The 13,158-nt window shown below is 35.3% G+C and overlaps 1 protein-coding gene across 1 annotated transcript in view; it reads right to left on the bottom strand.

Annotated features, from left to right (window-relative positions):
* UNC13C (unc-13 homolog C) overlaps positions 1-13,158 on the bottom strand; it is a 469,738-nt gene that overhangs the window by 85,136 nt on the left and 371,444 nt on the right. Inside the window, 2 exon segments of the mRNA XM_028506783.2 lie at positions 8,467-8,544; positions 13,073-13,150. Coding sequence (XP_028362584.1) covers positions 8,467-8,544; positions 13,073-13,150 — 156 coding nt within the window.

Raw genomic sequence — 13,158 nt, 5'->3', positions numbered from 1 at the left:
ACAAATTAAAGTAGGACTTACACCAGTGGAAACTGAGAAGGACACCAAATAGACATGGGACCCAACAGCAGCTTAAACTCCTGGAGCCAGACCAGGAACAAAAAGTAGTATACACTGGTCCTGTAATACTTCGAGAGCACTTTCTAACATTAAATAACTGTGAGGGAGGAGTTTTATCTGTACCCTGGTTGCTGGGTAGCTTTAGGTTGTATTGATGTGCTGAAAACATTGGAATAGAAATAAAAAGTTGCATTTGACATTTGATGCTTTATTGATTATATAAAACTAACCTTTTTTTTTTAAAGATTTTATTTATTTTATTTTTAGGGAGGGAGATACAGAGAGAGAGAGAGAAACATCAATGTGCGGTTGCTGGGGGTTATGGCCTGCAACCCAGGAATGTACCCTGGCTGGGAATCGAACCTGGGACACTTTGGTTCCCAGCCCATGCTCAATCCACTGAGCTATGCCAGCCAGGGCTTACTAATCTTTGATGTCAATTTTTTCTGCCTCTTTATTAGAGCCAAGATGATTCATCTGGAGTCTGTGTCTTTTTCCTTTCTCATTGGATAGACTCATAGCTCTTACCTATAGATACACAGGCCGCCACAACAGATGCAGACTTTTCAAGGAGTAGGAATATTAGCATATCCTTGATCTCATACTTTTTGAGAGTTCCATTCAACAACTAGTTGCAAGGCAGTGATTCAGAAAGACAATTGGACACCACCTATTAAAAAAACCCTCACACTAAAGTGCATCTAAGCATAACAAATCTAATAAGCCATAACTTCCCAATCTTTTACCAAAAAATCATATGTGGATTGTCCAACCCAATCCTAGGGAACCGTGTAAGCTGAATGTTGTTTATTATATTTTGATGTTGTCCTAAGACCAATTTTAACCCAATTTAATTTAGATGAAAATGATACAGAATAGGGGATGGGAGAAAAGCCCTTCCATCTTGTTGTCTTCAGGTTCCAAACACCTTGAGAGTGATAGCTCCCCGCCCACATATTTGCCACCTTCAAGGAAATGGCTCAGATAGTAGGGTTCTCTTCAGGAAATGCGGTTGTTTCTTATTTAAATTCTGTATTTTGTTTTCATATTAGTTTTATATATACATGGGGGTAGTTTGTTCATTTCTTGAGATAATGACTTCAAAATCATACAAAAAGGGTTAGATAGTTTAATTGGGTAAAATTATGCTCATTTCCCAGAAATTATTTAGTCCACCTTAGGCATTTCATGAATGGAGATTTCTTATCAAATAATTGGCTGTTACTTGAAAATATAAAACTGTCAAACTTTAGCAATTTTAATATCGGTAGACAGTGTTTATTTCCTGATAGAAGCATGTCTGTCTACGTAGGTGCAAACAGAATACTTGTGACCAGCTTTCACAGTATACCTGCTGCATCATGTCGGCATTCCCCTGCGTCTGCTTTTCCACTTTGGTGACCTAAAGCTCAACATATCCAAGAGTCATCTTACTATCTTTAACTTATCTTTATCTGCCTATCTTTAACTTATTTCTCTTCTTATTGTCTCTGATTTGATTGATAGGATACAATTGTTTAAGGCAGAATGTGAGAGTCACCTTTTATTCCTCTTTCTCTCTTCCTTTCACATTCACTTAGATACCGAGTACAATTGGTAGTGTCTCTGAAGTGTTTTCTCCCTCTGTCCTACCCTCTTCATTTTCCTTCCTAGGGTATTTCTTATTCAGATTATATTGCAGTCATCTCTGGGTCCTCATTCCTGTTTTCTCTATTCTATTTCATCCTTACTGCTCCTAGAGTTGTTTTAATAAAGCTCAAATCTCATCATGGCACCTGCTGACCTCAGTAGTGGCTTTTAACCAGGGAACTACTTCAAGAAATTTCTTATAAACATATCTGAGCTCTTGCTATTTCTTTTGTTTTGAAAAAATCACTTCTCTTTAACCCTCCTATTTGATAAAGAATTTATTCATTCTAAAGTGCCTGGCTCAACTTAAAATATATGACTGAGGAATTGGTAAAAATTCCCTGTGAATCCAGCAGGAAGAGACTTTTTTTGAAATGCCTAAATCACTTTGTATATCTGTGGTGTTCAGCATGGATCATGTGGTACACTGCCAGAAATAAGGTAATACATGTTTCTTTCTACTACAGGCAAACATGCCCAGCTCTACCAAAGTTACCCTGTGTTTTTGTATTTTTGTTTCTCTCTCTTTTTTTTTATTATTTGAAGAGAGACCCTCCCAAAGAACTGAGAAATAGACTTTGGCATTTTTCTTATTCAGATTTGAGTTAATTGTTACAGGAGAGGTATCAGTTCTATAAATTCATGCTTCTAACTTCTTGGTTTCAGTAGTTGAAAAATATCACTAGCTGTCTCTTGTCCTAATTAAAGAGAGAGTATGCAGTAATTCCAACTGTTGTGCTTCAGATCAACCAAACGCCTTGAGATAGAAGTCCAAATTGCTAACTCTAGTTGAAGAGGTGGGTGGGAGAAAAGAAACCAGGCCATATCTGCATACTGCTAAAATAAAAGCCAGCACTTCAAACATTTAGTCTTCCTTGTTGTCCACTGCCATGAAACTAACGTAACTGTCATTCAGCCAAAGGATATCTCACCTTTGAGCTTTATTTATACAGTGAAAGTTTAAGTTTATAGTTTAAGTTTATTCTTTAAATGACCACAGAATAAGAAGTAACAACCAGGTCTTTCCTTTGGACTTTATTTTTAAATTTAGAAAGTGTTGGGAGTCCTTCCCCCACAAACCTTACCTCTTTAATTGTCCTGACTTCCCATTAACCAACTTGGAGTTCTTTGAGGGTGTGGCCTACATTTTAGTAATTATCGCATCTCTGGTGCCTAGTAAAACCTACAGTTCATAAATGTGTGTTGAATGAACTAATAAATTCTGTCTTCATGTTTCATGTGCTGTAATCTCTGTTTTTCTTGAGACAATCAGTACCAAGGGGAAGAGATGCTTAAAATGGTTCTGGCAGAACAGGGAGTCATTTTAAATATCTCTTTCAATGGGTGCTCACAGGGATATCTGCTCTAATTGTTGTTTTACAAGGTCTTACTCTTTGTAAATTCCTTGAGGCTAATGAATTTGTTTTTAAATCTTTTCATTTCTTATCTCAACTCCTGCCCCACCCCCAATAAATACAGTAAATAAGTAGGTAACAATAAGCACTTCAATTAAATAAGAGGAACTTGGCAAATTGTTTTAGGAGACATTTGAGAACTAAAAGGAAGATATAATGCAACTTAAAATTGTCTATTTTATTATTATGTGACATCTAAGACATACTAATTTTATTTTGTAATTGCTATAAAATAGATTAAAACAGATTGATTCTGTTTAATGTATTAATTCTAATTAATGTAGTAATGTAATAAAGATTGATTCTCATTAATGTATTAGCCAGGGAATTATAATCTCTATTTACATTAAGGAGAAAAGGTGAGACAGATCACACACCCTTACCTGAAACCTGAGCTAAAGCTTAGCCTCTTTACAACAATACCACATCTTATAATAAGATTAAATATAAAATGTAAGTATCACACATGCTTAAAAAATGCTGGATATTTGTATATGACTGCAAATTGGCCATCTGTATTTTTAGAATATTACATTTTTAATCCAAATATTTGCCTACACTATTGCAAACTGTATCAAATTCCATTCAAACAACTGAGTCCCAGGTGTTTTCAAGATTCATTCAAAGCATATTAAATAGGGCAGTCAGGATAAGACTAAGAGGCATTCTAAGCCATTTCCTAAGTACCTGCCTGGTTGCTGTTCTAAAATCAAAGAGAAGTAATTTTCAAAATGTGGTCCCTCGACCAGTAGCATCAGCATCACTGGAAATTTGTTACAAATGCAAACCATCAGGCCCCATGCCAGATCTACTGAATCAAATACTCTGGGGATGGAATTCTGCAGTGTGTGTTTTAATAAGCTCTTCAGGTAGTTCTGATGCATGCTGAAGTTCAAGAACTACTGACATGGAGTATTATTTCCTTTAAAGCTGTGATCTTCAATCCCCTATTGCCCAGCAAATATTAAGTTGAGAGGACAGTGCTAAGTAAAATATGACAGAAGTTAATTTTTGACTTTTCTGGTCAGGTGTTGCTTTAGCTGAAGACTGAGTCTGTATGGCCAAATATTTTATGATGCATTTCAATTAGCTACATGTATAAGCTTTTGGCTAACCAGATGCAGTTTCTAACCAATACATCAAATTCATCATTAAAAAATATAGATAGATATACATCTCTGAAACAAAAAATAATTAAGTTGCTGTTACTAAAATATACACATTTTTAGAATAGGTGGGGTTTTGTTATAGATTCCTTGGTCCTGTTCGGGAAAGACTCTCACAATGAGATGAGAAAAAAGATTCAATCTTTTCTGAGACATACCAATCAAAAGAACATTATTGTTGTACCTAATTGGTTTTCTTTGTGGTCAGCAGAATGAGAGAATCTAGCTAAGCGAACAACCCCCCTTTCTTCCCCTAAATGTCTCAATAATGGCTAACTTCTAGAATTTGAATTGCTGTCAATAGGTTAGCAGGCCTAAGGCTAATTATGGATTCTACCATTGAGAAGATTGCACCAGCAAAATATTGTGAAGGAGTAATGCATCTTCTGCTTACACAGCACAGTTATAACTCTTCTAAATCAATTTCTACAAGTTCTGTGGAATTTAATAACAAATACATTATGACTTCCTAAAATTAAGTTTTGGATTATATGATTTTCTTTTTCATGTACTTATACAAATGAGATTGCAGATCAAGGAAATACAACTAAGCTCTCTGATAGGCTGTAACAGTATGCATGTATGAAAAAATGAACACAGACAGACTAGGTATTTATTTGCACTTGATAAGTACTGAAGTTACACTCATCAAATAATGAAGCTTTTACAACAGTATAACCCAAAATGTACCTGGTTTACGTTTGAGCTATTTGAGCTTTTATAGGATAATAACACAACCATTCACCAATGAATGAAAATGATTACCTAGCATCCTGATAATCTTTTTATTGTTATTATGTGATAAAGGGACAGGTAATAAAGCTTGGAGATTGTGGTATGAACAAAGTAACTACTACCTCAAATCAGTCCATATTTCGGGTTGTCTACTTTATCTGTTTTAGTATAGCAATTCCCAAAACTTGTATGCACATAAAAATCACATGAGATGCTTTTTGAAAAAAAGACTCTGGGTCTCATGCTTAGAGGTTACCTTGCTTCAGTGTTTCTGTGACATTTAAAAAAAATCTTTAAAGTAATCAGAGAGTTGTTATGCCAAAACATGCTATTAATTTTAATATTAATTTGTATTAATATTAATTTGTATGAAGAGAAGCATGTTGGAACATCACAATAGGAGAAGAAATTTAGTGGGTTTTTTTTTTCTTATTTTTTTTCTAAATAGGGCATTTGAAAGGATGTGTCACAATGGCTGCAGGGCACCACTTGCAGTTGCTCACGTGCCTGCTTCGGATGTCGCCGGCAACGGCATCAGCCCAAGACCTTCATCCTGATAGGCAATGTTGTTATTGTGAACTCCATACAGAGAATAACTCTTTCCACCCCCAAAAGTGTTTTAAACATTCTTCCTGTTTGTGGAGGGAAGAGATTCATCCTGCAGAGAAAGAGCAGCTGTCCCAGCCACACTCGGGGAGAGCGGCTGAGAGCTGCAGCATCATGCAGCCAGTCCTGCAAGCGGCCAGCACTGCGCAGACAGTATGGGAGGCAAGCAACACTGCTGTTAGAAGCCAACAAATTAATGCATGACACTGAAAACTATTTTGAGCAAGTATGCAAGCAATCATTTGCTAATTAGATTTTTATAGAAAGAAGTACACATCCTCGCACAGATGGTAGGGGACAAAAATAAGAAGAAACTTCTATAAAAGAAGAATGAGATCTAGGTTGCAAAGTTTCTCTTAGTCAAGGTTTTATAACCAGTTCCACTGTGAGGAAAAACTGGGAATTAGCACTAGAACACACTGCATCACCCTGAAGGGCTTGAATAAGCCCTTTATAAGTGCTGCATGTACTTTTCATATCAAAGGGTGAATTCTGTCATTCTCAATAAAATCCTTTATTTCACCTTGATCAAAACCCTGAGTTAAGGAGCCCACTTGGACACTGCAGTTTATAGGTAACTGCATTGGAGGGGCTCTGCCTATTATTTTGAGATTCTGGTACCTAGAGGAGGCTAGGCATAGCGACGGGCAATTCTAACATAATTCTGTATTCATAATAAAGCTTATTTCCGTCTGGGAGGCTGCATGTTACACTCAGACTTGGGTTCAGGTCTTGCTTCCTCCTGGCATTTTATCAACCCTTGTGCAATGCTGACTGGGTCTGCTGACAGCTTTTTCTTAGCAGCAGATGACAAGAGATAAAAATGGAAAAGAATGAGAAAAAAGAAACTGTGCATAGACTGGAGAATATAGAAGAGGGTGAAGAAAAGGAAAGAAGAGATGAAAACTATTTAAATGTTGGAAAGAAAGAAGCTAGGGTCCATGCTGTCCCTCTAACAAATTATATTCTTAGAAGCTAGACATTCATTTATTCAATTTTATTTTTCCTTTAAATTATGTAGGAAGAGTTTAGTAATTGACATTGCCAGAGTTATGAAAGGAGAAGGCACCAAGCTTAGGATTTCTGTCATTATTTTCTCTAGTAAGAAGGGTTCTGTGATGTAGCCAAAGATTTGCAACTAAGTTTATAAGGTGAAACTTGCACAGTTCAAGCTGCAGATTTTATCTGAAACAAGCAATCCTTTTTTGGTTAGTGAACAAGCCACCCCATGATTATTCTGATTAGTGAGTGGCTTGGCCCACACAGTTGTTTTTCTAGTACAGGTATGATTTGTACGGTTAATATGCAGCTTAGCAATATGTCACTCATTAGGGTTCAACTACAAAGAGTAATAAAATAGTAGTAGTAGCATTAGGAGAAATTTCTAGAAATATGGCATTTTAAATACAACTTCCTCCATAAGTGATTTGTGGTCTTTAACATTCACTAAAAGGAATGTTAAAGGAATTTCCCAGAAAAAAATCAGTAATTTCTTCACTGCTTTTCTAAATAGTAAGTGGACTTAAAGTCCAAATATAAAATGTCACTAAAATTATAAAGGGAATCCTCATTTATGGTCCCCAGTTGCTTGTGCTCTTCTAATTCAGCAATGAGATCAATGCTCTCAAATTGTGCAAAACCAGTAGCACACGTTGGGGCACAGAGCTTCATTTCATACAGGTCAGACTGAGTCTGCAGTGGCAGGAAGCGCGACGCATCCGAATTCGATTTTGAAGCATCCTCACACATCGGAGGATGTATCGGAGTGCTTCTTGCCTGCAGGATGCTAAATAGCGAGCTTATTTTTTAAAAGAGTGAGGTTCACGGAGGACAAAAAAGACATTGGGGGAGAGGAAAAGTGGAAATGTCTCTTTGGAAGGGACAACCTCCCAAGTCAAGAGGCCCAATCTTAAAAGAAGCGTTTCGGGCCTTATAAACTTAGAAATAGAAGAGATCTCTGCTTTGAAATAAAACCTAGTTTTATGTAGCTCTCATATACTTACCACAATAAGGAACAATGTAAATAAAATCTTAACCAGAAATACTCCCACATTCTAACCACCCTTGGGGTATTCTGACAGAGGGGGTGGTGGTGGGAGGAAGCCAGTGGGAGACTCCCTTGTGGCCCCAACTCCAGCCCTCATTCCCCACGTGCTTATTGGTTTGTGAAAGGAAAGACTGCAGCAGCAGGAAGAGGCAGGGGCACAGCTCGTGTTCCACTGTCTGCCTGATCCGAACACACAAATGAGAGTAAGTAGGAAGTGCAATGGTCTTCAGGCTTAGGGGGTGGATCAGCCAGGTAAAGGGTAAGATGCTTACTATATCACAAACCTCATAAAAGAATCTCTCTCCTTCCTTCTTCTGCTCATGAGGTTGCCAGTCAAAGATGTTGGACAAAGACAGGACACGTTACGACAGCACACAACACATTTCTGACAGAGACTCTTAGATGTGAACAATAAACCACAGATACATCAAAGGCACCGGCACCACAAAACACAGTTCAGAATGAACACTGATATCAAGTTGACAAGGCACAACACAGAGAAAACATCTGTGCTTTGTGGAACTTTACAGGTCATTAGCATATGTATTTAATTGTTTATGTGTAGGACGATATACATATATATTATATATACACACACACTTATCACACTGCTAATATATTTACTAACATATTCTGTTGTGGGCATAATAATCACCTCAGCTATTAATGGAGTTTTAGATTATTATCATTTCCATTCCTTAGCTAAACCATGTAAAATTTTATTATGAATCTTTAAATGGCAAAGAGATATGCTGTTAATGATCTCTAAGTAGGTATTTGGCAAATGCAGCTATAAAAATGTACTCACCTCTTTTCCTCCCATGGATTCAAACATTTTTTCCAACTGGACCCGCAATTGTTGAATATTGTTCATCAGTATGCAGGGCTTTAAATAAAGCAAATAAAAAAGTAGTGTGAGAATCCTTGATGCACTAAATTAATTGAATGAGGTTACCTTAAATGTAAGAGTATGCAACTATCACTGAAGTCCTACCATATTTGGCAAATAATTCTGCTACTTTAAGATTATGTTTTTTAACACTTAAATGGAAGGGAGAAATATAATGACCACTTTAAAGCATGAAATTTGGTAATATGGTTTGATAATAAAGCATTGAAGACTTTCTACTAAAGTGTCTTTTATTGTTAACATCATGGCATTTTATACTTAGAGATTAACCAAATTCTGTTTTTAAAAATTTTTTTTAAGAAAAACAGATTAGTTTAAGATTTTCTTTTATTTCACTTAAAAAAAACACCATCTGAATTTTAAAAATTAAAAAAACAAAACAAAACACCACTAACAAAAAACCTTAAATGGATTCCCTTTGGCTACAAAGCCCACACATTGGTATTCAGGGCCCTTCTTTACCTGGCTGTAAAGTATCTTTCCTTCTCATCTCTGTCTACTGCAGCACCATTATCTCCAACTCTCTGCAATCTACTCCCCACAAAACACCTGCACTTTCCAGATGCTGTAACGTTGCTTAGCCTGCTGCCTCTTCACTTAGTCTCTTTTGCCTCATTCAATCATACACATCATTTAGGTTATAGCCTTCTCTGTCTTAGATTGTATCCCTTTGTCACTTACTTAACATTTGTGTTAATTTACTTTACATTTGAGTTGCTTTTCACTCATAAGCTGACCTTAAATGTACTGTATGTGCTGCTGTGTCTTTTTCTGCCTTTTTTTTTTTTTACACAGAGTATTGCACAGAGCCTTACGCTTGCTTACAGCATGTTTCTTAACCTGTTGTTTCTGAGAAGGCAGAAATAAAACAATAACACCAAGATGCAAAGCTTTGTGACAGGGCTAGATGTAACCTTTGAATAGTAGGAATTAGTTTATAATTGGAAAAGAGAATTCAGAATAGTTCTAGAGGAAGTTAATATTTGCTGCATACTCATCCCCAAAAGCCAGTAGATCAAGGGAAAGAAAGGAAAATGGATGTATCTTCCAAGTTGCTAGGAAATAAGCCAATAATGAATCAGAGAGAGGCATGCAAAGGATTTATAGGACATCAGAGAGGTGTTAGCTCTCTTAAGTGGAAAGATTTTATTATTGCTTTAACCACAGTACTGACCTTTGAAAACTTTCTACTTTACTCTCAAGTGACCACATCCTAACTTCGATTTATGAAAACGATTTTAAACTTCTGTTCTGTTCCCTTGATTACAATCACATAAATATTTGATTTTTTGAACACAGATACCTATCTTCCATAGGTGCTGTGCAGTAAGCTGAACCACATGTACCACAATTGATTCAGATCTCCTGCCACGATGGAGAGACACTTGGCTTAAGCTTAGTTCTTTCGATAGCCTGGGTGGTCATACTTTCAAGGATTTCAGCATCTGACCCAAACTCAACAAACTGGGACAACAGACTTTTTTTACACTAAGGAGTAAGGTTATTGAGATTTTTATTTTCATTGCAGAGAGTGAAGACTTGGCTTGGATTTGGGAAATCCCACCAGGGAGAAAACTAAGATCAAAGTAAGACCATTGCTGTTAACGAGAATCACGAAGACTACACGGGAGAAACATTTTATCACTCTGCTCCCCATGGGTCTCAGTTAGCGGTGTAGGCTCTTCTATGAATATTTGTTAACCTTCAAACTTATCTTATTTTTTTTGCACATATAAACAGTACTCTAGTACCAGTTTTATAAATAAAATTTAACCTCCAAACCATTTTCATATGATCGTTTCTGATGGAACAGAGCTACTAAGAAATTAAATAAACATACACTTGGGCTCACCTGGTGTGGATTCTAACAACAGGAGTAAAGTGACATAGAGAAAAAGAGATGCAATTATCCAGAGGGGGAGAAAAACAAATATGAGACTTTCCCCTTGGATTCAGCTTTCCCTGACCTTGAAATGTTCAAATGTTGATTTTATTGAATCAATTTATTAAATCGCTACTAAGAATTTAATTACTCAAATCCACCTTACACTGAATCATGAAACAGCTTTTACTTTAAAACATCTCCATAGCAAATTGAAAGAAGAAAAACAAAGAGCAAAAAATACCTCCCATAGTAACGGGAACATTAACCTCCTCTGGAAGTATCATTTGTTGATGATTTTAGTAAGATAAAATAACCCATGTTTGAAGTCATGTTGTAATCTTTTTATTGGCATAGCTTGGGTTTTCCCCTGAAAATACCATAATGCAATGCATTTTATCTAAATCTGGAACAAAGTTAGGAATTTAAGATACAATGACAATGAAAGTTAGTTTTGTTCAGACTATGGCTATTTCTATGTGATTGAAGTGAGGTTTTAAGTTGAAAAAGATTTTTAAAAGGATTCAAAATCAAGTAATTCTGACATAGATAATGTTGCTTTGCTATATTTTGGAATATGGGAAAAATTGATTAAAAAATGTCTAATTTCCAATTTAAAATGTCACAGTAGAGAAAAAGTTATTCTGCCACATACATTTTATATACCTACTGTCTTTTTAATTCTGACCCCTGAAAAAGCCAATGTTCTGGTTATCTCTTAAAAGATGCCTCTCCTTAAAAGTGTCTAGATCAATTTGCGATGATATAGGTATGTTATCATATATATATAATATATATGGTTATATAACCATATATGTTAGATATGTTACCATATATGTGTGGTTAGGTATGTATAATCATATATATAGTTAGGCATGTTACCATACATATATATATGGTTATGTAACTATATATATAACCATATATATGTTAGGTAACATACCTAACACACACACACACACACATATATATATGTCTCAGTATATATATATAACCGTTATATATATATACTGAGAAAAGAAAAAGTAATAAATTTCAATGTTCTTGATACTGAAAGACATCTGTGATAATAGTTATATGTAAACACACAAATATATCAAAGTACTTCTTCAATCTGCCTCAGCTGAAAGCATAAACTAAGCAGCTAATTGATATTCTTTCATGGAAAAGCTAAAATAATACTTGGCATTTGAGTGAGACTTTCAGATTGATCAAGATACCAGTAACTAAGGAGGAAAAAGCATTGAAGAAAAGAAAAAGTTAAGTTCCTGTGCTATAATGTTTGCAATGTTGTTTTTTACTTCTTTATAAAAATTTGATTTTGAAAATTATAAAATACTCAGGAACAAACCAGAAAATAATGTAATAAACATTGATATATTATTTTTCTCAGTTTTTTTAAAAAATAAAATATACTCTGAAATGTTAGTACATAAAGTGGAAATCTGCAAGGGCCTTTAAAAAGTAATTTTTCTTTCTGAATGACAGGAATTAGCCCTGGTAATTTCTAGACACATTTCAAAGTCTTCAATTTGTGTATCCTAATAAAATCAGAATTTTTTCTAAAATTATCTGATGCTGTTTTGATTTTGAGCATGTTACTTTTCAAATGTATTATCTTTTAATTAGAAAATATGTATTCAGTAAATAAATAATCTTTCTTACCCATTAGAGTATTTATAATCAATGGCAATTAGAAATAGCTGCTAAGATACCTAAGTTTTGATAACATTCCTGGACAGCATATTAACTGAAAAGAAAAAGAACCTTATGGGACCGTCAAGAACAATTAGAACTGACTTACCTTAATGAGCTGTCAGCAAGAGGTCAAGGAATTTTCAGGGAGAAGACTAGAAGCTGTCTTAAAGAATTCTCTTTTAGATATGCCCGACAGTACTGATTTTTTGAAGGGGGGAAATGGCTTTCCTCTTTAAAACGATTGTACTGTTTTTTTAAAATATTTTTTTCAGTGCTGATTTTTTATTCCTATAATGCTACCAAAATTTTCCTCCTAATATTACATGTACTGAATAAGAAAGATTTCATCTTCCATCACAGAAAACACATTGTATTCCAAATCACTTTAGTTTGTCTTACTTCTCTTTATATCTTTTATTAAATTGCAATATTGGTTTGGTCTTTATAAACATGCTCAATCATCCAAAAAATAAAAAACTAAATTAATAATTCAGAGTGGAAATCAGCATCATTCCTTACATTAACCATCCTCAATATATTTGAAACTGAAAGAATAAATTATAGTCATTTCAGTAGTGGTATAAAACTAACCTGGTTTGTGCCAACATGGAGTTTTTTAACTCCCTGGCTCTCAGCTTCACTGCCTTACAACAATGTGGGTTTTCAATTCTTTGTCTTGCTCCTTATCATCATGGAACACCGCAAGGGGCCTGGCACTGAGATGCTCCCAACCATCCCCTGAATTCCGTATTGTAACCAGTTCATGATCACTAGGGAAGCTTTCAAACAACTTTAAAGAGGGCTACCTCTTTACTCTCATCCTGTGTGAAAACCCAAAGAAATCAATTTTTCTTGCTTATTCATCAGTTGTAATAAGTGGATCTCAGCTGAGGAATACTTGAGAGTGGAGACACTTTTACTTACCACATTTTCCTTATCACAGTAGGAAGGAAAATCACTTGATACAATTGCAGCATACTGAAGCAGTACTTTATTGATAGTCTAGGAAA

This window comes from Phyllostomus discolor, chromosome 1 (genome assembly GCF_004126475.2).
Source record: "Phyllostomus discolor isolate MPI-MPIP mPhyDis1 chromosome 1, mPhyDis1.pri.v3, whole genome shotgun sequence".
Classification (NCBI taxonomy): Eukaryota; Metazoa; Chordata; class Mammalia; order Chiroptera; family Phyllostomidae; genus Phyllostomus; species Phyllostomus discolor.
The sequence above is the reverse complement of the archived record's forward strand: the minus strand, read 5'-3'. Positions and strand labels throughout refer to the sequence as shown.